This window comes from Chiloscyllium plagiosum, chromosome 39 (assembly GCF_004010195.1).
Source record: "Chiloscyllium plagiosum isolate BGI_BamShark_2017 chromosome 39, ASM401019v2, whole genome shotgun sequence".
Lineage (NCBI taxonomy): Eukaryota > Metazoa > Chordata > Chondrichthyes > Orectolobiformes > Hemiscylliidae > Chiloscyllium > Chiloscyllium plagiosum.
This window is the reverse complement of record NC_057748.1, coordinates 9,196,735-9,224,580: the sequence shown is the minus strand read 5'-3', so window position 1 is coordinate 9,224,580 and position 27,846 is coordinate 9,196,735. Positions and strand designations below refer to the sequence as shown.

General features: G+C 40.2%; 1 protein-coding gene across 3 annotated transcripts in view; it reads right to left on the bottom strand.

Annotated features, from left to right (window-relative positions):
- Positions 1–414: 414 nt before the first annotated feature.
- The window catches only part of LOC122542207 (F-box only protein 47-like), a 66,089-nt gene continuing 38,657 nt past the window's right edge, over positions 415–27,846 (bottom strand). For all 3 annotated transcript variants that reach the window (XM_043679686.1, XM_043679688.1, XM_043679687.1), the window contains 5 exons: positions 18,859–19,035; positions 17,463–17,606; positions 16,298–16,440; positions 13,878–14,037; positions 415–1,385 (listed from right to left, as the gene is read on the bottom strand). In XM_043679686.1, coding sequence (XP_043535621.1) covers positions 1,273–1,385; positions 13,878–14,037; positions 16,298–16,440; positions 17,463–17,606; positions 18,859–19,035 — 737 coding nt within the window. In that variant the 3' untranslated portion in view covers positions 415–1,272. The remainder of the gene's footprint in view (positions 1,386–13,877; positions 14,038–16,297; positions 16,441–17,462; positions 17,607–18,858; positions 19,036–27,846) is intronic.

Below are 27,846 nucleotides of genomic sequence, written 5' to 3'. Positions count from 1 at the left end.
AATGTGTGCTCGTCACAGAGGCTCAGTAGCATTTTGCCCCAGCTGTTCTTTGGACAAAGATTTGTTATATAATATTCAACCTAACATAACTATGTGTCATGTTTTCCAGAGTTGAGCATTATGACACTTCCTTTTATTCATGAACCTTTGTTTCACAGGAGCACAGATTGGAAAATTGGATCCAGAGATCACTGTAGCTAATTCTCCAACTACTGAATTTACTGATGAGAAAATCAGAAGCATCATAGACCAATGAATTAACCTCAGTGCCCAATCCTTGCATCCAGACTCTATATAAGCCAGACATTACTCCAACCTATCTAAACATCAGTACTCTGACAAGCACTGTAAAATTGTCAGATGTTAGACATGACAAATAGTTACTACAATGTGTTAATGGTGCTACATGTTACATACTGAGGTGCATACTGTAGCGTGTTAACTCGGATGTGTCTTATGTGAAATATGTGTGAGCAGCAGCAGCAAGGCTGATGTACAGCACAGCTGTAACATGAAGGTAAAACTAGTTTTCCCAACTTGGAATACATTAAAACCACAGACTGAGTACTTATCACCCCAAATCTCTAACGTAACATCTTTAAGGAAAACATATTATAATGGGCAATGAACCGATTATTTATTGAAATCTTAATGTCCAAAAATATTAAAATTATAAATAATTGAAAGCTAAGTTTTGCATTCCAGATTTTGTTCTTTAATTCTATCCATTACTGGATATTCATCAGCTTCACAGCTTAGCAGCCTGGATATAGGTTTGCAAGTATGATTTCCCATTCAGCCACTATGTCAGCATAAAAGCCTGTTGCATGTTGAGTCTCCTCTCCATGACGTGGGATAGAACTGAGGATCATGAATCAGTACCATTTTGTGTCACGCACTGGTTTGTATTGTGAATCAATATCTGAGTTTAATCTCCTTCCTACACTCTTACAATCTAGAAACAAGAAAGTCAGTATAAAAAGAAAAGCAATTGGAAAAGATACCTAATTATTGACAAGTTTTAAGGTTAGCTGTTCAATTTAATCCATGTGTGGCTGAATTAAATTGAGGTAATGAGAACTTGCTTCACCATATTAAGTGGAATAAATTTTACCCTTGAGAAAGAGCTCAAAATGAATGCTAAGTCATGGAAAGCAATCTTATTTTCTCAATTGCCAGTGAAATGAAAACAATAAAGTAATGCAGAAGGTTATTTGATCTGACCATAGGTTAGGTTATATGAAGTATGACTCTTAATTTCAAGAATGCCTTTCATGTTAGGATGTTGCTGAAGGCACAAAGCATGACTTCTTTATGGAACTCTGCTTGGGCGTTCACCATATTGTACATGTTGTATGTTACGCCTTCATCCTCATCAAGGCCACCTGCAATACAACCAGTGCAGCAGCAAATTAGCATTATCAGATTAACAAATTCAATCACAGTTTATCGCATTGAAAGAATTACGTTTTAGTATCAAGATTCATATAAAACAACAATTCTAAAACAGGCAAAATGTCCATTTGTTAATTTCTACAGAGGTGAAATCAACTTAGGTAGAAATACAAAACCGATGATGTCACATCTGACAGTTTAGATTTGGATTACATTACAGTGTGGAAACAGGCCCTTCGGCCCAACAAGTCCACACCGACCCGCCGAAGCGTAACCCACCCATACCCCTATATTTACCCCTTACCTAACACTACGGGCAATTTAGCATGGCCAATTCACCTGACCTGCACATCTTTGTGACTGTGGGAAGAAACCGGAGCACCCGGAGGAAACCCACGCAGACACGGGGAGAACGTGCAAACTCCACACAGTCAGTCGCCTGAGGCGCTTGTACGTGCCTCTCAACAATCAGATCCAATAACATCAATGGAACTAAATATAGGATTGGGTATAAAACTGTCATCGATGCCAGATCATTGGAATTGCAACCCCATCCCAGGTGAATTTAACTTTGTATTTTTCTCACAATTCTCCTGAAGGTTTGCGTGCTGGATTGTAGTTCCTTAATCTTAGCAGATGTCAGGAACCTCACCCAAATAAAGCCGAGGCAGTGAATGTTGGTAGAATATTTGACCACGAAGTGTCAAACATGTTGTGCCCAAACCTGTTCTCATGAAGTATTCAGAAGCTCATTTCTTACAGATCACCGGAGAGCAATCAGGAATATGAACACTGTGTGACTGATTTTTCTTTTCCTCTAAGATTTTTTTTGTTGACTTAATTGGAGGAATTGTTTGATATTATTACTTAGCGTCACAGTATGATGGAACTAGATTAACAAAGGCACAAATTCAGTCATTAACTCGGGTTTATTTCAATGATCATGTCAGCTCAGCTGTAAGCATTTATAAAGCTAATTGATTTCATGTTGTCAGGCTCCATAACTGTTCTCTATTGGTTATTTCTTTCCTGCCATTAAAGCTTTCTGTCTGCAGTAAATAATCAACAAAATCAATATGAAAAATGGCAATTTACAGCCTAGTACCAGAAAAATATAAAAAGGTTGAGCATCAACCTGTAAATCGTTCCAACACACGCCAATGGCAAGGAGCAAGAATGGGAGAGATTCCCAGTCAGCCACACGAGGAAAAGAAACTTGGAAGCATCTATGATCTCTATCCACAACACATATGTAAAAAGTGCATGTTGAAATAGCAACACGGACTGAGTGCACCATTACACAGAAAAACAACAGAAAGTTGCTTTTTTATATACTTTCATGGGTTGTCACTGGCTAGGTTATCATCAAACCCTATTGCCCTTGAAAAGTGGTGGCGAGCCATCTTCTTGAGCCACGACACTCCCTGTGGTGTAGATACTCCAATAAGGAAGGGATTAGCATAAATTCTATCTGTTCAAACTGCTTCTTCAGAAAAAGAGTACATCACTTTACTGAGACTAATCTATACATGACAGCAGTCCTAACTGAATATCAATGCCCTTTGGTATGGTTCAGCAAGCCACTCAGTTATAAATCAATCTAATAAGTGACATAGCTGCTTGACTGTATCTGAAACAGGTGGTGAAGGAACCAACAAGATGGAAAAACATATTTAACCTCATTCTCACTAATATATCTTCCATAGATGCATGTGTTCATGACAGTGGACAAATACTTCAATAGGAAGGGAATAGAGGGATATGGATCCTATAAGTGAAGACAGTTTTAGTATGGAAGAGCAAAATGTGTCAGCGTAGGCTTGGAGGGCTAAAGGACTTGTTTCTGCGCTGTATTGTTCTTTGTTCTTAGTGTCAGTAGGAGTAACCACTGCACAGTCCTTGCACTGATAAAGTGCATCTTCACACTAGAGATACTCTCCATCATGCGTATGGCACTAATACTGTACTAAATGACTTCAAACAGATCTGGCATCTCAAGACTGGGCATCCATGAGATTCTGTGGGCCATCAGCAGGATAAAATTGTACTTAAACACAATCTGCGATCTCATAGCCCAGCATATACCTCACTCTACCATTGTAAGCTAAGGAATCATCCCTAGTTCAATGAAAAGTGTAGGAGAACATGTGAAGTGCAGCACCAGGCATAAAAAAAATGAAGTGTCAACCTGATGAAACTCCAATGCAGGACTACTTGTATGTCAAACAGCATAAGCATCAAGTGATACACAAAGCTAGATGATTCCACAACCAACAGATCAGATCTATGCTCTGGGATTTTGCCACATCCACTTTAAAATGGGGGTGGACAATTAAACAACTCACTGGCAGAAGGAAATCCATAAATATCCCCATCCCAAAGGTGGAAAAGCCCAACAGATCATTGCAAACAATAAGGTTGATGTATTTCCAACAACCTTCAGCCAGAAGTGTTGAGAGGATGATCCAACTCGCCTCCTCTGAATCTCGCCAGTATCACAGATGCCAGTCTTCACTTGACTCATTCCATGTGATATCAAGAAACAAATGGGGGGGGGGGCACGAGATATTGCAAAGGCTATAAAAGCCCTGACAACATTCCAGCAATATTATGATAAACATGTGCCCCAGAACTTAGTATGCCCCTAGCCAAGCTGTCCAAGTATAGTTACAATACTGACATCGAATTAACAAAGTGGAAAATAACCAAGGTTTGTCCGGTACACATAAAGTAGGACAATTACAAATCAGCCGATTACTGTCCATCAATCTGCTCTCAATTATCAGTAAAGTGATGTAAAGTGCCGTCATGTGTGCTATCAAGCAGTATTTACATAGTAATAACTTACTACTGTGCCACCAAGAAACACTAGCAAAACTGGAGTCAATGGGAATCGGGAAAAACATTTCCACTAGTTGGAGTCATACTTGACTCAAAAGAAGATGGTTGTGGTTGCTGGTGGTCAGTGATCCCAACTCCAGAAATGTTTGCAGGAGTTCTTCAGGGTAGTGTCCTAGGTCCAAGTATATTCAGCTGTTTTATCAATGATCCTCCCTTCAATGTAAGGTCAGAATTTGGGATGTTTTCTGATGATTGCACAATGTTCAGCACTATTTATGGCTCCTCAGATAATGTCCAAATGCAGCAAAATCTGGAGCAGACCTAGATTTGAGATGACAAGTGGCGTTACTCACCACACAAGTGCCAGGTAACGAACATCTCCAACAAGAGAGAATCTAACCATCGCTTAATGACATTCAATGACATTACCATCACTGAATCTCTCTCCATCAACATCCTGGAGGTCACCATTGATCAGAAACTTAACTGGATAACAATATAAATGCAGTGGCTCCAGGACTTGGTCAGAAGCAAGGAATCCTGCAGGGGTAAATCACTCCTGACTCCCCAAAACCTGTATACCATCTACAATGCACAAGTCAGGAGTGTGAAGGAGTACTCCCTCTTTGCTTGGATGAATGTAGCTCCAACAACACTTAAGAAGCTCCACACAAAATTTCTCCCTTAAAAACGCTGTGAATGTAGCTACACCAAATGAACTGCAGTGGTTCAAGAAGACACCTCACCACCACTCTTTCAAGAACGATCAATGATGGGCAATAAATGCTGGCTTAGACAGCAATGCCCACATTAAAAAATATATAAAAATAAAGTTAGAAATAAGATCACAGTTGATTAGTTGCATTAGAGAATAAAGGAGTTGTGTGTTGTAGCAAAAGACCAAGATTGCTGAAAGTCTAGATTAGAATGGTGCTGGAAAAGCACAGCAGATCAGGCAGCATCCAAGGAGCAAGAAAATCGACATTTTGGGCAAAAGCCCTTCATCAGGAAAGGGAAGATCCTGATGAAGGGCTTTTGCCCAAAACATCGATTTTCCTGCTCCTCAGATACTGCCTGACCTGCTGTGCTTTTCCAACACCACTCTAATCTAGACTCTGATCGCCAGCATTTGCAGTCCTCACTTTTGCCAAGATTGCTCAAAGACCACCATAAGACAATGATGCCATAATTACCAGTTTCCACAGAATCATCATCAGACAAGGGCAAAATGCAGAAATGTTTGAAAACAATTCTTGTGAAAACCACAGCACATAAGAAGATACAATTCATGGTGACACTATCTTGCATGACTGACTGACTGGAATTAAAGCCTATGGTAATTTTCAAATGTAATACCATGCCAAAAATTAAATTCCCTGCAGATGTTTTTGTGCCTGTCCATACAATGGTTGAGTGGATAAGGATAACATATTGGGGGTAACATTTACGCATGGAAGGTTCCAGGGATGAGGAACTTCAGTTATCAAGATATTTTGTTGAGGTTGGAAAAGAAAGCAAGAGCAGATCTGATACAGACTTTCAAAAACATGAGCAGACTGGATAGAATAGATAGGGAGAAATTGTTTCTGCTCGTAAAAAGAATGAGAACAAGAAGGCATGGATTTAAAGTGATCTACAATAGAAACAAGGGTGAAGCGAGTAGTTGGGCCGTGGAATCTGGTTCAATTGAGAGGGCACTGGATGATTATTTGGATAAAAAATAATGTGCGGTTATAAGGAAAAAACAGGAATGTGCATGAAGTAGTGATGCTCATTGAACAAGTTGCGGCCAACACAATGGGTTGAATAGTCTCCTTCTGTGCTGTGATTCTGAATAGAAAATTAGCTGGCTATCAGTAAGCACAGAATAGGAATAAGTGGGTCTTTTTTTCAGACTGGCAGAATGTCACAGGAACTATATCACAGGGGTTGGCATTCGGGCTTCAACTCTTTACAATTTAGAAAAATGATTTGGATGAAGGGAGTGAATGCATGGTAGCTAAATTTACTGATGACAAAGATAGGTGGGAAAGTGAGTTGGGAAGAGCACATGTGAAGGGGAGAAGAGGGATAATAAAAAGTATTGAGATAAATTCTTGTACAAATATATTCTATTTGCATGCAATCATTCAAAGAATATTGCCATTTCCTGTTACACATAATTTATTAAGCCGATTGTCATAATTGCTATCATATTTTTCTGTCATTTGTTTTAGGTAAGGGAAAGCTGCAAGGCTGCATTGGAGGAAGTAGGAGCTGTCAGTTTGGATTACTGTAATGGACAGGACTGGCTTTTTTATTCTGTATTTGTTAGAGGGTGTATGATGACATGGTTTCACAATTGGAACACGCTGAAAATATGAATAAAGGAAAGAGATTTATCTTAAAGTGAGATTACTAATTATTTTGCCAGTAGTTTAATTTATTTTCTCACCTAATGCTTCAACTTCTGGAAGAAATACTGCCAGCAAAATTCTTTCAGGAGTGGAGTTGGAATTGTACAAAATGTGCAATAGAGAACTGACAGCTTACTTTACACTCCACCGAATTTTCTTGGTTATTGACGAGATAGACCACGTGCAAGTGTAAAACATGCTAATTTATTAATGCCATTTTGCACAATGGCTTAAGATGAATTTCAGGTCTGATAAATTAAGGGACACGCGAGAGGAACTAAAACTAATATGAACTCAAAGCATAAACAGGCAAAATAAACACAGCAAAATCAATGTTTATACATCAACATTACAAAATTGCTCTGTATGTGGCATGTTGCTGGCATGGATAAGCAGCTGGCAAGGCTCCTTCAGAATTATAGGATGGCGCTTAAACAGCAGCATCATCAGGAGCCCTGCAGCCTACAAAAGGTGGGAAAATAATATATTTTAAAATATACAGGGCTAAGGGCTGGAGGGGGAAGATACCTGGAGAAATCACAGGGGCTGTGGGTGCTGCCTTCACAGCTGATAGCCTCATCTTTCCTTATGAAAGCAACCCCTCTCTCCACCTCAAGCTGCAGTTGGAAGATTGCCACCATTTAACTAGTGACCTCTTTATATGAAGGGGGCAGTCAATCCACTGTTAGCAAAATGGCCTCTAAATTTGTTGCCATTGCTTATTCCAAAATTAAACAGAATGGCTTATTAGACCACTTCAGAGAGCAATTAAGAATCAATTACATTGCTGTGGGATCAACTCCTCATCCGTTCCTTTGCTATCTCTGGACTCAACTCCTGCTGGTTTCTCACATTCCATGTTCTGTGCTTAATCCACCAGCAGTTCTCTCTCTCTAATGAGTGCAGTCTTTTGGAACTATGGAAATGAGGAAACTGGTGAAGTCCACACCGATGCCCTGTAGGCCAGATCAGATAAGGACAGCAGATTTCCTTCTCTGAAATACATTGGTTAAGGGTATGGGTCTTAACAACAATTGATGATAGTTTCATGGTCACCATTACTGAGATTGCTTTCAGATTTTTTTTAAAGTTTCACTGGCTGCAGTATTGAGATCTGAACTCTCATTGCCATAGCAATTGCTTGGCTTTCTCGTCCAGTGACCCCTAATTGGGTCAATATTTGTAGAAATTGTCTGCCTGTCTTCTTTGGCTGTCGGCCTTCCTGATTGAGTTAAATTACCTGAAGGCAGCACATGGTTGAAGAGCCATTATTTTTTGACCCAACCCACTCCCTAGAAGCTGGTAAATTTCAGCTCCATTACTGCCATTTTTCTCCAGTCTACTTTTCTGATTTAATTGCCATTATTTACCAAACACATAAGGGCCAGCTTAAAGGAGTTTTAAAATAATGTTTCAATTCTTTGACACCCAGGACTGAAGGATCTGAAATTTCTTTCAATTATATATTAGGATGGGAGCCATTGCTTTCAGTCCCCACCTCAAAATCTGTTTCCTAGCCATCAATTCCATCTATCAACTTGATACATGTTTGAGACTTAATCAGACTGTTTGAAATCTCGATCTGATATAGCTACACATTTGTGCCATTACTAAGACTGTCTTTTTTCATATCCACAACATTATCTGATTTAACTCCTCATCCGTCCCTTTGCTATCTCTGGACTCAACTCCTGCTGGTTTCTCACATTCCATGTTCTGTAAACTTGAGGTCATCCAAATCTCTGCTACTGTGAACGGTGCATATAGCACCTCTGAATTCACACGGTTCCAGCCAAGAAATGTTGTGACTTTAAGATTCTCAATTCTTTTTCAAATACATCCACAGTTTCATCTTCCCTACCTCTGTAACCTCCTGCAACCCCAGAACTCTCCATGATATCGCTGCTCATATTATTTACATTTTTGAGTTGGCTTGTCTTCAGCTGACCAGATCATTAGCTCTGGAATTCACTTCCAACACCTCTTTGAATCACAACCTCATTTTCTCCATTAAGGCACTTCTGAAAACCTAACTCTTTCATTAGGTTTTGGGTCATCTGTAGTAATATGTGGCTTAGCGTCATGTTGTGTTTAATAATACTCATATGAAGTGCATTGCAACATTTTATCACCCAAATTATACTAAATAAATACAAGTAGTCACTGATTTACTTTCTTTTTCCTTGCAGCTTTTACCCTACCCATGCCCAACGACCATCATCCACACCAATCTCATAGGCTTCAAATTATTCATATCACAAATAATCGAATAACAGATAATTAAACAAATATTTGATTTAATTGACTTGTCATATTTGTTTTCTTTTACCAAAATTACCACTCTCAGTTTGAGAAGCCCTATTCTATTCCTTTCATACATGTCTTTATCCAGTTTTCTCTTAAAAGCATTTTAAAATTGCCTCAAATACTTCCTGAAACAACAATATTTCCACATTCTAGCAGGGGATCAGTTAGCTGACTTGTAATGCAAAGCGATGTCAATGTTGCAAGTTCAATTTCCATACTAACTGAGGTTACCATGAAGTACACTCCTTCTCAACCTCTCAAACACCTGAGGTTGGTGCCCCTCAGGTTAATCCACCAGCAGTTGTCTGAATGAGAGAGCAGACTTCTGGAACTATGGAAATGAGGAAACTGGTGAAGTCCACATTGTTGCCCTGGGGTTGAAGGGTTCCAAGGCGGAAGATGAGGCGTTCTTCTTCCAGGCATCGGGTGGTGGAGTGGCGGTGGAGGAGGCCCAGGACCTGCATGTCCTCGGCAGAGTGAGGGGGGAGTTGAAATGTTCAGCCACAGGACGGTGCGGTTGATTGAAGAAATATCTCCTTTCCTATTATTTAAAATTCACTATTTGAATTAAAGGCTCAACAGCATTACAGGTTTCAAAAAAATCAGTTTATATTTTTTCTGTTTTGAACAGAAAATGTTAGTTAAAAATGTGTCACAATTCACCAAAGACAGTTTAATTTGTCCCTGTCATCACACAACCACTCAATGAGCCTGAAGTTCTTGTAAGCTCACTTTGTTAATTCACAATCATAAGCAACTCTCAACTCTAAAATACAATTCTAAATCTTTAAAGTGGATTGTTGATTTCAATTCCTTCTAAAATGTCAAGTTTTTGAAGGAGCTGCACAATTTCATTACAATGACACCAGAGAGGAGGAACTTCAACTTCAATTCTGTGGGAAGACTAAAGAATTGGGATTCTTCCCCAGAGGGCAGAAAAGGTAAAGAGGATTAAATATTTAAGACAGGTGCTCAGAATCTTGAATGATTTGGGAGTAACTATCCATTGGCAGGAGAAAGGCAATTAGAGAACACTTTTTTTTTATTAACTCATTCATGGGATGCGGGTGTTGCGAGCTGGGCCAGCATTTATTGCTCATCCCTGATTGTCCTTGAGAAGGTGGTGGTGGAGCTGCCTTCTTGAAATGCTGCAATCCATTTGGTGCTGGTACACCTACAATGTCATTAGGGAGGGAGTTCCAGGATTTTGACCCAGTAATGCTGAAGCAATAGCGATATATTTCCAGGGCTGGATGCTGAATACCTGAAAAGGGAACTTGCAAGTGGTGGCATTCTATATTGTAATTTTCTTTACCACTGCACAGACCTCCAAGATCCATACACAGGTACAGCTTCCAGAACTGGAAGTCAATGTGTCAACACACTGATCAGCAAATGCGAAACCTTTGAGTTACTTGCTTAGAGGGAACAATGGTGTTCCCATTTACTTGGTGCTGTTGTCCTTCTAGATGTTGGTGGGGGTAGGCATGGGTTTGAAAATTGCTATGTAAAGACCCTTAGTGAATTTCTGCAGGGCATCTTGCAGATGGTACACACTGCTGCTACTGAATATTAGTAGTGGAAGAAGTAAATGTTTGTGGATGTGGTGCCACAAACTGGGCTGCTTTGTCTTGGATGGTGTCAAGCTTCTTGAATGTTGCTGGAACTTCGTTCATCAAGGCAAGCTGGGAGAATTCCATCACACTCCTGGCTTGTGCTTTGTCGTGGTACACAGGTTTTAGGAATCCGGACAAGTTAGTTGCTGTGGGATTCCTAACCTATGACTTGCTCTGTTTTTATGCCTACTCCAGTTCAGTTTTGGTCAATGGAAATCCTCAGGATATTGATAGTGAGGGATTCAGTGATGGTAACACTGATGAGGGGCAATGGTTGGAACTGGTCACTGCATTGCATCTGTGTGGGTGCAAATATCACAGGCCGCTTGTCAGCACAAACCTGGATATTGTCCAAGTCTTGCTGCATCTGAAGATGGAGTGTTTCAGTATCTGAAAAGTCATGAATGGTTCTGAACATCGTGAATCATCAACAAACATCCTCACATCTGACCTTATGATGAAGGGAAGGTAATTGATGAAGCAGCTGAAGATGGTTTTACCTGGGACCACTTCCCTAAGGAACTCTTGTAGAGATTGAAGCAAAATACTTCAGATGCTGGTAATCTGAAACAAACACGGAAAATACTAGCGAAACTCAGCTGGCATGGCATCATCAGTGAAGAGAGAAACAGAGTTAATGTTGTGCGTCCAGAATGATTTCTTCATACCAGTTGACTTTCTCCAGTATTTTCTGGTTTTGTTTCGAAGAGATGACTGACCTCCACAAGCATCAATCAACCCCACTGCTCTGTGGCCGAAAACTTCAACTCCCCCTCCCACTCCACCAAGGATATACAAGTCCTTGGCCTCCTCCACCGCCAAATTCTAACCACCCAACACCTGCAGGAAGAACATCTCATCTTCCACGTTGGGACCCTCCAACCACACAGTATTAATGTTGATTTCACCAGTTTGCTAATTTCCCCTGGCCCCACCTTATCCCAGATCCAATCCTCTAACTCAGCACCGCCCTCAAGAACTGTCCTACCTCTCCATCTCCCTTCTCACCTATCTGCTCCGCCCTCCTTTCCGACCTATCACCATCACCCCCCACCTTCATTTACCTATCACTTTCCCAGCTACCTTCTCCCCAGCCCCACTCCCCTCCCATTTATCTCTCAGCCCCCTTGGCCAACTCCCACATTTCCGAAGAAGAACTTATGCTCGAAACTTTGACTCACCTGCTCCTCGATGCTGCCTGACCGACTGTGCTTTTTCAGCACCACACTTTTTGACTCTGACCTCTAGCTCCCACAAAATAACTAATTATATTGCAAAAATTGGCAAAAGACCTCGGGAAAATAAGGAGAAATATTCTTACTTAATAAATTGTCTAATCTGAAATGTATTGCCTTAAAGGATGGTTGTTGCAGGTTCAATGGTAACTTTCACAAGGGAACTGCATAAGTACATGAAAAGGAGGGTGAAATTGTTGGACAATAGGGAAAAAGTAGAGGAGAAGGTGAAATTTGCAACTATTTGCAAAGAGCAGGTACAAGCATGCTGATCTGTTGATCTGTTTCTACTGTATGAGTCCACAATTAATATATACATACACATATATATATATATAGATATAGACAAGTCTCTGGACCATTGAGAGTAAAGATAAATCAGATGGAGATGGGGTAGTTTAGCAGATTCTAAGTTGTATAACTGCAGCTGCCATCTTGGTATTTAAGAAAGGTTACCAGAGAGTAAACTTCTACTTAGCTTGCGAAGAAATTAAACTTTGAAAGTCAGACTGTGAAACAACTGGCAGAATTTCCCAGCCCTGAACAATGTGAAGAATGATAAATCAGTTGGGAATATATGGTAAGACTGGAAAAATTAGATTCTTGACAGAAAAAAAAATCTGATTTTGCATTCAAAGTCTAAACAGTGAATAATTCAAGGTCATCATCCGCTATCAATCCAGGAGCTGGACACAGTCAGATGGGCACTTTGGGCAGACAGTCAGGGATTCTGTATCATTACAGTCTGGAGGGAAGGCCAACATCAAGCCTGCAGGCCCTGTGTAAATGGACAGTAAATTTGTGGTAAGTCAATAAGAAGCTTCACTAAGATTAGACAGGAGCCTAGTCCCTCATCATTTGAACTGACTTTCCATGTTTTTATGGGGAGAGGTGGGCCACAATCAGTCTTGACTGACAAGATGTTATACAATGCTGGTGATGAGCTAAAGAGTGGCACTTCCTTAGACAGGGTTCAAACATGGTATAGTACAAAGGATCACAGCCTGTGAAGCTGAATTCCTGTAGCTTGCACCTACAAAACAGTTGATCAGACAAGTAATGATATAAAGTGGAAATACATTTACAGATGTGAGCTTCTATTTGTTATGAAGAGTCATCTGTACTGTTTATGTGCCTTCAGAAGTTTTTCTTTTTAATGTCCCTCCACCATGTACACGGTGAAGGTCTATTCCTGGCTGGCAGTGATTAACCTGGCATACAGCTGGTTTTAAATTTGGCGCCAGTAGCAGAAATCCTGGAATATTCCAGCAATGATGAGTATTTCTGCCATTAGTGAACACAAGATATCCTTAGAGTGGTGCCATAAAGGTGAAGTGCATCCATACAGAGGAACAAATGGAGAATTGTGTGAGATAATATGCTAGAGCTCACGGAAAGTAGCCTGACCTGGAACTCCCCAAAATTGATATTTAACAGATATTAGCTAAAATTCAACCCAATAAAACACAAGCAAGAAGAAACAGGCAAGAAAAGTTATTTAAAAAATTAATGGGAGGTTGGTGTTACTTGCTAAGCAACATTTATTGCCCAGCACCCGTAATTGCCCTTGAGAAGGTTTTGGTGAACTGCTTTTGTGAACTGCTGCAGTCCTTGTGGTGTAGATATACTTGCAGTGCATTGAGGAAAGGAGTTCCAAGATTTTGATCTGGAGACAGTAAAGGAACAATTAGGAAAGTTGCATATCAGGATGATGAGTGGCTTGGAAGAGAACTTGTACATGGCGGTGTTCCTACCAAATCTTCTGTAGTTGGCTTTCTTGATGGTAAATGTCACAGGTTTTGAAGATGCTGTTGAAGGATGCTGGGTGAGTTGCATATCTTCCATGCGATATTGCAACTTACCTGCTTTTTTGCCAGATAAGCTCCTGTTAAGCTCCTTGGGGTGTTTTAGAAGTATTACAAAGAATTGTTTTTCTCATGGACAATGTTGGCAAAACAGTACCTTTGTTCAGAAACAGTTGCTGAGCATTATCACAGAAACTAAGACACCCTCTCCCTCAATCAACTGTACCAAGCAAGGACTCATTCCTGCAAATTAATTAAAAGACATGTATCAAATGTACTCACTAAACATTAAAGATTCGATCATATCCATGGTAACCCTTGCAAAGACCTTCTCAATAGCCTGCAGAAAATTCCACCTGCTTTCACTGCTGGGTATCACCTTGCAGATTCTGTGAACCATCTTCACAGTCCAGTCCATGCAGTACCCATCTTTTTCACATACCTGTATCCAAATTTAAAGAACTGTAAGTGTTAGTATCTACAATGAGCACAAGGACTATGCTAGAAATTATTATTAAATAAGAAGTAAAATCTCTGTAGGTTAGATGGGCTTCAGATTGGTTTCACAGGTCAGTGCAACATTGAGGGCCGAAGGGCCTATACTGCACTGTAATGTTCTATGTTTGCAATTGAAAACAGAAAATACTGAAAATGCACTCTAGGCCACTTAGCATCTGAAAGAGAAAGACAGGATTAACATTTTTTATTAGATTTTCTAAAAAAAAAGAAATTTTTTTCTTTTGAATATTACAACAAATACAAAACCAAACAATTCAAACCAATATTAAAAAACAAATCCACTAATTACATAAATAACTAACCTAAAAAAGGAAAATCTTAACAATAATACAAATGATAATAACCATAACACAGCTCAGCAAAACAAATAATAGCCTTCGATCATCGAACGCATAAGTTTATACATATTCATATGTTCATAGTTCCTCCACTCTGGATACCAAATCCATTACATAGAATTGCCATGGCTATATAAAGGCTCTTTTTAGTATGGTGAACAAATCTGTACCCAGGTAGTCCAAAGAGGGCCACCACGTCTTATAGAAATTCTCAGTTTTATGGTGTACCATACTCATAAGAAAGTCCAAGGGGATGTGCTCCATTACTAGCTTACGCCAGTCAGCCAGCCCCAGGGGTTTTTCCTGACATCAACCCTAATAGAATGTTCTTTCGGGCACAAAAAGTGAGGACACTGAAAAGCCTGTTTTTGTGTGCATCTAATGAAAGTGAATTAGCAAGGCCAAAAGGAAGAGGAGATACTGGGTCCATTTCCACCTCTGTCCCCAAGACCTTCTCTATTTCGCCGACCACAATGCTCCAGAATGCCCACAGTCTGTGGCAGGACTAAAGACAACAAGTAAGCATGCCCATGCTCACTTTACATTTAGGACACATTGTAGAAGCTCCCGCTTTAAATTTAGCGAGGCGGTCTGGGGCCAGATGGACTCTGTGGAGAATCTTCAATTGCAAGGCATGGGTCCTGTTGCAAATCAAGACCCTTCTAGCATTTTCCCAGATATCCTCCTATACTTCAGAAGATATATCAACATCCAACTCCCTCTCCCAAACCTTACTGAGCCATTCAGTCTTGTCCGAAGGACCCTCTCCCAATGTTATGCGTTGCTAACAAATAATGTATCCTCAGCACTCAACAACCTCTTATCCACGTCGGGCCTCTAACAATCAGTTAGAAGTGTGGTCTCTTTTTGTATGAAGTTTCTAATTTGAAAGAAACAAAAGAGGTCCCTAGTGAGCAATTCATATTTCTGAGCCAACTGGTCCAAAGACATTAGTATGTCCCCTTCGAATAAATCACCCAGGCAAGACATGCCCCTAGCTGTCCACAGTTTAAACCCAGAGTCCATCATCCCTGTCTGAAAGCCCGGCATACCTACTATGGGTGTCAAAAATGATGTTTTGGCAAAACTGCCCTCATCCTGACGCAGTTACCCTCCAAACCCTGACAGTATTGCTTAACTGTTCACATTTTGTCTACGAACAGCAGGCTAATAAGAAGGGATTGACATTTTAAATGTGACCCTTCTTCAGAGTTAGGAGCAAATCCGAGATCAGGTGCAAAGTAAAGCTGCCTTCCCTCTGCCCCAATAATATATTACAAACCTATTCATAGAAGAATACTACCTGAAGCAAAAGTTAGCATTTCAATTCCCATTCTCAGTCAGCTGACTTTACAGTCTCTGCCAGTACAACTATGAATTTAAACACAATGTTATTTATTTGAGGACATTTTGTGCTGAACCCTTAATAGGAATTCTTCAAAGTCATTCTATATTGAGGATACACCATCAGCACTGGAAGATGAATTTTGTCCCATTATTTTTTGTTATATCCAAACTCAAGTTTGGAAAGAAAATAATTCACTTCATAATTTATGATTTTTTTAAAAACTTCTAATGCACATACATGTCACAATTTGGAATGGAGCTCTAAAATTAACTTTTCACTCACTTTTTTAAATTTTCAATCTCTCTTAATACCTAACTCCATTCCCCCTCACCAAAAGGTCTTAATCCTCTTAAGGAGCACTTTAATAAGACACATAAATTAAAAAATATCAGCTTAGTTAAACATATGACTCCCAATTGCATAAGGTTGCCTAAATGTAACAAATATTTTCTCTCATCTCTAATACAATCTAATTCAGTTATTTTTATTCTACTCACCAAAGACAGGAACACAATAAGTGTGGCAAGTTCATTGAGTCTCCCATTTACAGCTTTATTAGCCAGGAATGTAAAGCACATATTATTCCCACAACAAATCAGAAGACGAGCACAGTTCTCCAGAAGCCATTCTTGAGGAAATCCTGGAATAGATGCACACTATATCACCATTCTCTTTTAAATTATTCCAAATGTATCCTCTTTATAGGCCTCTTTTCCTCACGGCATGAACTCTTGTTGGGGTTGTATTTTTATGTGCACCAGCAGATGCTCAGTATCTTGTCCAAGTTATTATTTCTCATACATGAGTCTGGACAGTGAATTTGAGAAGAGTATTCAACTCTAGGGGCTTCATATCAAAGCTCCATTCTGCCTTTGCCTGAGGTGTACTCATCCAGTGTTTTCAGAAATCTCAGTCTGAAATCTGGGCTTTTTTTTGTCCTTCTCAGTCAACGCCTGTCAAGGTCAACTGTAAATAACATTCTCTTACTAATCAAAACAAAATCAACTAACACAGTGCACAAAATGAAAACGCCTGTAACCTACTCATTACATGTACATGTAATGTATTTATGTTTTAAATCAGGACAGCACATAGATAATCATTCTAATTTTCAGAATATACCATGCAAAGTTGAAGTACCAAGTAAAACTAGCGATTTTACACAGCAAAGGATACACTGCCTATGCTTCCATCAACAACATTCCATGCTTCATTGGTTGATACATTTGAAATAAATAGCTGCCAGTTACCAACAAGGACTGAAGATTAGGTTAAGAATTACAGACATGGATGATCAGATTCTCTACAGGATATTATGGTTCCTGTGCTGCTGGGATTATAGAAATGTCAACCATAAACTTTATCTCCAGGATGCCTTTAAGCTCAGTTTCTTCAGTTTACGTCATTCCATTTGTTTTCCCCTCAGTAACTCTTAACTCTCCACCACAGCATTTCTTTCCTCTCTCTATTTTACGAATTACATTGGTCATTGTTGTTCTGAATTAATTTATTCTATTTTTTTCTAAGGCTGGTATTATTAAATATCCTACAATAAGCCTTTTTGTCAAATGAAACTGAGCGTCATCATAAATCATGGGATTTATTACATCTCAGTCTTTCTATTCTCTTATAGTTTTCAGGCTTTTGGGAAAAGTCAGTTACCTGCTAACTCTTCTAACAAAGTGAAAATGTCATCAGCTGTCCATTCTTTGGCATTTTCATGCAGCAATCTAACTGCTGCTGCAAGACCTTTTATACTGTCCTCACTAGCAGGTAACTGGGTCATATGATGCCAGTGGATCTGACCTGAAAAAGGAACAAAGACAAACAACAACATCTTGCACTGAAAAAGGACATTTAAAGTTGTGGAAGCCACAAGACTTCTCAAATGCAGGAAAGTGAATATAAGAAAAGTCATATCAACCATGATCCTATTGAAAAGTGGAGCAGGCCCAAAGGCCAAACGGCCTACTCCTGTTCCTAATATGGTCTTATAGAAAAATAAATGCTGACTACAACATCATGAAAAGTGCGTAACACTATTCAAGCTGAATATTCATTTTTATTATAGAATTATAATATAAAATTATAGAATAGTACAGCACAGTAGAATGGCCCCTGAAGGTCGTGTCAGCTCTTTTGAAAAACATTCTAGTTAATCCACGCCTTTGCCCTTTTCACATATCTCTAATAATCTTCTCTCGTTTATCTAATTCGCTTTTGAATGCTATTACTGAATCTGTTCCAGTGTATTCCAAATTCATACCACTCTGCTCAAAATAAAAAGTTTTTTTTCTCCCCAGTTATTTCTAGTTCTTTTCCAAATACTTTAATTTACACTACATAAACCCCTCACAATTTTATAAACCTCTCTCAAATATCCTGTTAGCCCTTCCCACTCCAAGGGCAGCAATCCTAACTCCTCCAATTTCACTACATAACAGTAATCTCTAATCACTTGAACTGTTTTAGCAAACCTCTGCTGCACCTTCTCCAAATGCTTCATATCCATCCCAAAGTGTGGTTCCAGAACTGGGCCACTGCAGCTGGGGGAGCACAGCAGGTCAGGCAGCATCCAAGGAGCAGGAGAAACGACATTTCGGGCATAAGCCCTTCATCAGGAATGAAGGGCTTATGCCCAAAACATCGATTCTCCTGCTCCTCGGATGCTGCTTAACCTGCTGTACTTTTCCAGCACCAACTCTCAACTCATCATCTGCAGTCTTCACATTTTCCCACTGCAGCTGGGGCCAAACCATGAGTTTAAGCACAAAAGTGCTGATTCTTATTGAGATAGTGAAAGGGATTATACTTGTCTTGTGGTATCCCACACAACAAGCTATAAAATCAACATCCTGAAACACCCACAATTATTGATACACTTATTGACAAGGTCCATATGTGAAGAATGATAATTTGAGTGATATATTAGAAGGCTGTCTGCACAATGACACTACGCTTCAGCCAGAGTTAGCCATTTCCAAAATCAGTGAGAAAACTAATTGTAAAAAATAGTACACAGCATTAAATTACCTAACCGCTCTATACTAGTCCTTACCATCACTGAGGGACATAGGACCATAGAGTAAGTACAGCAATCTTGCTTGGTTCACCATCGGCCACGGTTTAAGGATACGAGTCAGCCAGAAAGCTATGTCGCATTGGTGCTCCCAATGATCCAAGAGAACTCGCCGGTAATACAAACGGATCTGTAGCTCTAGCTTTCTAGTTGCACCTGTTACAAGCACAACACAAAAACTGTTGTAGAAATTCTACAAATCCCAAGACTATGTTGCATTATTTGTGTAATTTAGATCACCAGTATAAATATTTACGCACTGTAATCCTGTCCTTCCAAATGAAAAGTACTATGTGGAGAGGAACAAGATATTAAACATTGACACAAGGATACCTGCAAATTCTCTATATATAACTGATACAACTAGAGATTGAATCATTTGGGCTCACCTGAAGCTTTTAGAATATCAGGTGGGCTGGAAGAACAAATTCAGTTTCTCAATAGTGGGTTAATTTTTGGTATTAAGTTCTCAGAACCCTTCAGACTGTTTGCTACTGCTGACCTTTATAGTCAGGGACTCCTGCATTCATTCAAATGCAAAAATACCAATAACAGCCAAACTCACTGGAATTACATTCATGGGTGCAACTTGTTCACTAAAAATGGGAAAAAGATTTGTTCACAAACCAAATATACTTATGAGGCATATATCTGATGGGGTAAAATTAATCCTCCTACAAGCACTTAGGTATATGTAAGTGTAAAGGGTGAAAGCTGAATGGGACATTGGCTGACTTGTTTGGGGGGGGCTAATCTCGAAGGGTGTGGTGCTGGAAAAGCACAGCTGGTCAGGCAAAATCCAAGAAGCAGGAGCGTTGATGTTTCGAGCATAAGCTCTTCATCAGAATGACGAGAGTATGCTCGAAACATTGATTTTCCTGCTCCTCGGATTGACCAGCTGTACTTTTCCAGTATCACACTCTTCGATTCTGATCTCCAGCATCTGCAGTCCTCACTTTTTCCAAGTCAGCCAATCTGGCTGACACTAGAAAACTTGGTGGTTTAAAATGAAAAAAAGGCCTTACTGCAAACAGTACTCAACACAAAAAGTGGTTCTAAGTGGAAAGGAACTGGAGGGAATTGAATTTCAAATGTGGGTTTGTGGAAGGACCCAGAGGAATGTAAAGAACTAACGAGGATGCAAAGGCAAAAGTTATGGTGGTACAGCTAGGGGAATACAGGAAGGTGAAAACTACATATTAAGATTAACAGAAGGTTGAAAACCAATGCACACAAAGTGATTTCATCTTCTTTCATTTTCATTTCAAAGTACTACATATTGGTGCCAACTCAGCAGCCAATGCTGCTGACTGGTTTGCCATCTTGCCTCAGATAACTCTGGCAGGTGTTCCTCTGGTGATCCAAAGTCTACAGGACTCCAGCTCGCTGCAGGTCTCCCGTGCAAGTATAACTTCAATGGCCTCACCTGACAGAGGTGTTTGGGTTACTGGCAGAGGGGATGTGGTGCAGTCAGCATCTCTGGAGTGTGCTGAGATGACAAATCTTGGATGTCGGGCTGTCATTTCTCCATCTTGTCACAGTGGCACCTTACTGCCAGGCACCTGGAGGGAGATCAAGGTCCCTGGCCCTCTTTTGCCTGACTATTCCACAAAAATATCCATGGTGTGACACATACTTTGTACAACAATCCTGTGATCTTTTCCAATCTGTTAAGGCTTCAGCCTATAAAGATTTTCCCTCCATACGACCTTAAGGAGTAGTAATCATGCTAGATGCTCACATGCACTCTATATACTACAGTACAAAGAGCACTAAGTCACTCATTCACTACTGTAATCTGTGAGCAAGATAGTTAAGTTTTGGGAAACAGTTGGCACAATATAGCTCCTCTACATCATTGTTGTGGTAGATGATTACCTCTTGCAAATGAAGGGTTGAACCATCCAAGTGCCATCCCCTTACAGTCCTGTATAACACCATATTGACGTGAAAACTGAGCAGAAGGATATGGGCAAAAATTAACTTAAAACTTACACCAAAGAAATTCAATGTTTTAAAGTTATAAACCAAGTATTCCCTTGAAGGCAGTTCTTAATGTCTACATATTAATTGCAAGTTGCATTTGATCTTAAATCTAAGCACTGTCAGGTTCAGTTGGGCCTGTCTGCCTCATCTCACTATTGCCTGATCTTCCTCAGCATCAGCTTGGGCTCTCTCCTCACCTGCATCAGACTCCCTCATCTGAGGAGAATGGTGGCCCATCCATCGCCTTCTCTTCTAAGTTCTCACCTCACCATTAAACTAGGTTGTGCAACACACAGTAAACAATTACTATTCTGGACACCCCTGTCCAATGAGTACTTGAGTGCTCCTCAGCTGTGTGGACCTAACAAGGAACATGCACCTTTAGAAGACAAAATTATCTGTTCACTGATAACCTTTGTGGATTTATAGACATTGTTGTAACACTGTTCAGAATTAGAATGAGGAATTTGCAATGGGGTCATCAGAGTCGCGAGAGTGGTGCTGGAAAAGCAATGCCAGTCAGGCAGCAGCTGAGGATCAGAAGAATCGACATTTCAGGCATAAGCCCTTCATCAGGTCATCAGCCATGTCTTCTGGGATACCCCTTATAACCACCACTGGCCCTTAGGGATATGATGTTGAGAAGCAAAAATTCACAGAAACTGAGTGATATGCAGATAGTAAGCCTAATGACAATTCCCTGAATACTTGGTATGCACCTGCAAGAATTGCTGCCTTTGATTGAAAATAAGCTGGACATAGAGAAGTTAAAATCCTTACTTTTCGGGATACTGGCTGAATGATGCCATGGAGCTCTAAGCACCTATTGCATGCAGTCAATTGTCCCTTGTATACAAAAATTACCATTCAAGGCACCATGTCCAGACCTATCCATATTTCCCTGCTCCAGTTTCTCACTACCAATCCAGGACAGCCTCAAAAATCCACCTATGATGCTTCCAATTATAGACAGTCTCCCAGTGTGAATGGGTCCCATTCTGGAGTCTGTTCACAAGTTGGCACACAATGCAAGTCAGTCTAAAAGAGCTGTTCGTAATATCGATCTTTAAAATTACACCTCTTTATGAGATAGCGTTCATAAGTAAAAGCACTTGTAAAGCAGATGTTTGTAAATCAAGGGCCCCCTTTACAGGAAATATCAGTTAGATGGTTGACATTCTCACCTTTGCCAAATCAGAGGATCTAGAAGCTTGTCTCTCTGGCACTGCTGTGATTTAACTCTCTAATAGTTGAGAGAGTTCCAATAAGCTACTTAAGTAGCAGTAAGTATTATTCTTATTGAGATCTCTCACAAGGTTGCATTAATATAACCTTTTCCGGTTATACTGACTGCTTATTGATAAAGGCATGTGATCCTGAAGTTATGTGTTACATGGCACTAATTAAAACTGGCCCAACAATAATCTCTTGGACCTGTGATGGCCAGAAACCTTCAACTTGCACAACTGTTGCCCAGCTGTAGTAGTTTCCAGTTTGTGATCGTGCAGACTCAATGTAACATGAGATTTGAATATGGATTGCCCAAAATTCATGAAGAAAGGATTCTTTATTCTACTGGCAACAAGTCATTAAAAACAGGAAAGGAAATTAAGGATAAACAATTAACTATTTAAACTATGTACAGAGCATGACTGTGTGGGTTACATTGGGGTGACGAATTCCTTTGTTTGTCTGAGCTCCCTTTATATCTGTCCTCTCCACGAAAGACACATTTTCTTTTCTGGCAAGAATCAGTTTGATTGTTCCAGTTGCCCCCCCCGCCTTCAAACTGCCACCCACTAGTGGAGATTCCAGAAAACTGCTCAGCTCCCTCCATCATTGTCCTCACCTGCTGCTGGAGGTCCCATTACATACTTACCTGCTTGAACCTGGCAACTGGAAAAAGCAAACTGTGACTATCCGTTAAGCAGTTGCATGATCAGCAGGTTCAATTGTTCCACATGGCTAGGTCATACTGAACAAAACTAGTAATATTTGTCGAGGAGGTAACAAAGTGTTTGGACGAGAGTAGAGCGTTGATCTAGTTTATATATGGATTTCATGGTCCCACATGGGGGGCTGACAAAGAAGTAAATGCTCATGGGATCCAGGATAACTTGGGAAGTTGAATCCAAAGTTGGCTTAATGACAGGAGACAGAGGATAATGGTGGAAGGCTGTTTGTGTGACTGTAGTCCAACATGCAGCAGTGAACCACAGGAATCAGTATGGGTTCCTTTTTGTTGATGATATATGAGTGGGATGATAAATAAGTTTGTCAATGACACAAAAATTGGCAAGGTGGTCGACATTGAGGAAGAAGATTACTGGAGGATATAAATGGATTGGTCACATCAGTGACAGATGGAATTTAACCCTGATAAATGTGAGTTGATGAACTTTGGAAGAAGGAACAAGAGAAGGGAGTACTCAAAGAATGGTAAAACACTAGAAGGCTCACAGGCATCTTGGGATGCTTATCCACAGATAGCTGAAGATGGTAGGATAGGTTCATGGAGTAGTTAAGAGGACATTTGGGATACTTGCCTGCATTAGTCATGACATAGAATAAAACAGCATATCAGAGCTGTACAAACTTTATTTAGGCCACAGTTGGAGCACTGTGTACAGTTCTGATCATCTCAGTATAGGAAGCATGCAACAGCACTGGAACGGGTGCAAAGGAGATTCACTAGAATGTTGCTTGGAATTTCAGTTATGAAGTGAGGCTGGATAAACTTGGGTTGTTTTCTTTGGAGCAGAGGTGGTGGAGAAAGAACTAACAGATGTGGTGAGGTAGGTAAGGTGAGGATTGATATCCACCACCTCCTGGGGAGAATGTTCTCAGTGTCTTTTATATACTGGTACCTTCAAAGGGTAAGTAAGGGAATCTATGGTTTGAGCAATGGAACGAAGGTCCCCATGCATATTTAACAAACATATGCCAGAATCACAATATCAGATAGAGCTTGGGCAGATTCACTTGCCCTTTGATCATCTGTGCATGATTTCTGGCTTCTCTGACAGAAGTTCGCTTTCTTGTCCATGCATTTCCACCAGCTGATTAATGGCTCAGACAGAGTCTGTTTTCTAGTTCTCATCCAAGTGTCAAAAACTTTGACTGTTTCTTCCTCCTCATCCTGAGGGCCCATATCAGTGCTGTATTCAACAAAGTGTTATCCTTGTCTACTCTAGAATACCCAAAGAAGTCAATGTCTCTGCGTAGGATGAGGTAGGGTAGAAGGCCTCAATGTTGCAGTTCTGAGGCTTGTAAGTGTTCCACCTTAGAGATGTGTTGTGAGATGCTCCTATTCTGGTTTAGGACTAAGATCCAGAAGCTGCATATAGAAACATAAGCTTTGTTAGTGTCACAAGGTTTAAAGACGCTGCTGCTTCAAGTGCACTGGGAATAGCTACTTGGGGGCTTTCTCAATTGATAGCTGTAGATACGCAATCTCCCCTTCAGCACAGGTATGTTTCCCTTGCTCTCCTGACACCTTAGTAGCCTGCTTACTGGGGAACCATATGTCAGATATTCCACCCCACACCCCATCTGCATCCATGCCCCCATCACATTTGCACTAGCTGTGCATGTTCCTCTCCTGCAGTAAGACAGAAGCATGAAGAGATATTAGCATGGGTATAAGTATTAATAGATACATAAAGAGATGTCAATACTCGGATCTGTGATGGTTCATACACAATATAATAATAAGACTTTTTTTGTTAAAATTAGGAGTTAAAGAGGTCTGATTGAATAGCGATTCAATGTTGTCAAAGAGCTAGAGTTGATGCAAATCAATAAAGTATTATATGATGTGTGAGCCTGAGATACATGTGAAATGTTCATCCCAAAGCCATCTTTGTAGCACTGCCTTTGTCTTATTCAAGACTTTGAAAAACAGCTATCAGAAGTGCATGTTCTCCTAGGTTTGATGAAAGGTCAGTGAACAGATGATGTGCGAGCTGCTGGATGCTGTAGCTCCTTTTATTCTAAACGTAAATCCTGGAAAGATATGAGAGCTAGGAGCAATGTGGTGCAATTAGAGCTACACTGGCAGCTGTAATGAAGTGACAGACATTGATTGCACATCAGATAAAGATGCCTGGCAACCAATTTTGTGTGTGACAATGCTGTGCAGTAACAATCTTAAGAATGCATTGGAACACGAAGCACTGAGTATGTGGCTGCACATACTCTGGCAGATTGCAGCAAGTAATTTAGGGGCAGCACTGTGGCTCAGTGGTTAGCACTGTTGCCTCACAGCACCAGGACCCAGGTTCATTTCTTGTCCCTGGCAACTGTGTGGAGTATGCACATTCTCCCCATGTCTGCATGGGTTTCTGCTGGGTGCTCCGGCGTTCTCCCACAGACCAAAGATATGGAGGTTAGGTGAATTGGCTATACTAAATTGCCCATAGTGTCCAGGGATGTGTGGGTTAAGTGGATTGGCAAAAGGGAAAATGGAGGGTTACAGGGATGGGTGGGGGGGGGGAGGTTTGAGTCTGGATGGGATGCTCTTCGGAGAGTTGGTGTGGATTTGTTGCGCCAAATGGCCTGTTTCCCTTTTTCAGCACTGAAGCCAGGTTCTCTACAAATGCCACCAATGCCCAGGTTTTCTTCATCAGTTGGGACAGCCTCTTGTTCTCATCCCTCAGGAAAAGCAGTGACCTTCTTTCCTGAACAACCTTCAGGAGAAACTCTAGGGAGCTGTTACTGAAATATGGCACTGTTTTATACAAGGTCTCTGATATTTCCAGAATTAGTTGGAGATGATGAGAGCTTGAGTGATGCTTCTGGGTTGTAGAAAGTGAAATGTTGTCCAGGTGCCTTTTAAGTATGATAACTAGAATTTGCAGCCTAGAAAGTCCCTGGAGCAGAATGTTCAGTCCCTCTGTCCATCAAAGTTTCACTTTACATGCATATGAATAGGCAATGAGCATAGAAGAATGTAATTGCACAAGAAACCCAAACTCCCGGATCAGAAGTACCTCTGCTTTTGGGCTCACTTCCATATTTAGTCTTAAAATAACAAGATTTATTTCTTAGATGTATGTAATTTGTGCAACTGAATAGAAAACTTATACAATTAGCTCCGCAAGTAACATCTAAAACTTCCTGTCCAGGTCCAACCTTCTCTTCACCAACCCTTCTTGATGATGACAAAAGAAAACTAGGTTGTGAGACTAATAAATGTGATGAAAATAATAACTGAATAATAATGTTATCAAACAGTCTGGCAAAAGTTTCAAACTGGAGTCAGGAACACAAGATCCAGGTGAATTTTAGTTCATGAACCTGTTACAATAACCATAGAGACTGATAACATTTAAATTCTGACTTCCAGTTATTAGCTAAGAGAACAGCATAGATTTCATGTTTAAGACTTTTACTGTAATAAAGTACTAAAAGCATTACTAGATAAACTTTACAGGCAACTTATACTGTACTTTAAACACAATTCATAAATATACATTACACAATACCTTACATGGACATTAAATTATTTCAGACATTAAATCCGAGATGATTCTTAAAGACCAAAGGTTTACTCCTGTTCTGTTCTTTTCTTTCTCAGCCTGGAGGGAAATTTTAATCTCAGAACTGTTTTTCACAGTAGGTTTTTTTTTCTCTTGTAGATTCTTCCTCTAATGGAAGTTAGAGGATTCTTCAAGCCTTATTTCAGCTCCTCAATAATTCAGTCTTTTCCACCCTAGCAGGAAGTCCGAGCACATTTCTACACAGAGAACCACACTGTCTCTTTGCTACAGCTGCTTTCTCCCTCCCAGATCTTGGTGGACTAACCATGTTCATGAATTTCAGAGATATCCTGGACCCTTAACCCTAATCAATCCATTTCTATGCCAACATGAATTTACATGGCCCTTGTTTAGAAACTGATATATTTAGCTATACTTGAGATCCCTAAATCATTTTCATCCTGACAATAAATGCAGTTAAAGGCGTAATCATTTACAACACACCATTCTCAAAATCTTTCTGGGACTTTGGCATCTCAGACTATCAACATTGAGCACACAGGGGACCACCATTCTTTCAAAGTGTAAATACCTTGCACTTTCTTCCTAAAAAGTAAAATCTGGGTTTTCGTTTAATCTTTTAACAGCCCTCAGCCAACCAAATTTTCAGGCAAATGTCAGAACAGGTCACATGACAATTGTTAAAAGCTAATTTTACTTTCAATACAGCATTGAATTGTGGTTAAAGTGACATACGAGTTGGCTGAAACATGACTCTAAAATGCCAAGCAGGAATAGGTGTCCTTGAGCTAGAGAATTCACTAAACAAAAACAGCAGAAAAATAAAAATGTTATATACAAATGCCTACAGGCACATTTCACTGCCTAAATAATGAAACAAAACGTAGGCAGATTCTTTAGTGTTTAGAACTTTTAAGTGATCACATTTCCTACAATCAACTGAGCAAGTTTATGCTATCTAGTAATGCAAACTTTCTGTTGCTGCCTTAAAAATTCATTAACAAAAGCAGAACATCAGTGTGAGATTGCGTTGCAATTGTTACATATGATTTGAGGTAGTGAGATAGACTGAAGTAAACACTGTCTCCTTACATGATCAGTTATAAGGTAGGGATGTGCCAGTAGCAATGATGCAGAATAGGAGGTGCTTTGCCCAGAAGGAGAAAAATGGGTGAGTTCCTTGGTTGCTCCAACTTCACCTCTTATCAATCAGCTCATGAACAACCTTGCCAAAAGCTTGGGAGCAGGCTGCCTGACCATTTCAAATGTTTGCATGGTTAAAAAAAAGTTACCTTGCACAGGGCGGCACGGTGGCACAGTGGTTAGCACTGCTGCCTCATAGCGCCAGAGACCCGGGTTCAATTCCCGCCTCAGGCGACTGACTGTGTGGAGTTTGCACATTCTCCCCGTGTCTGCATGGGTTTCCTCCGGGTGCCCCGGTTTCCTCCCACAGTCCAAAGATGTGCAGGTTAGGTGAATT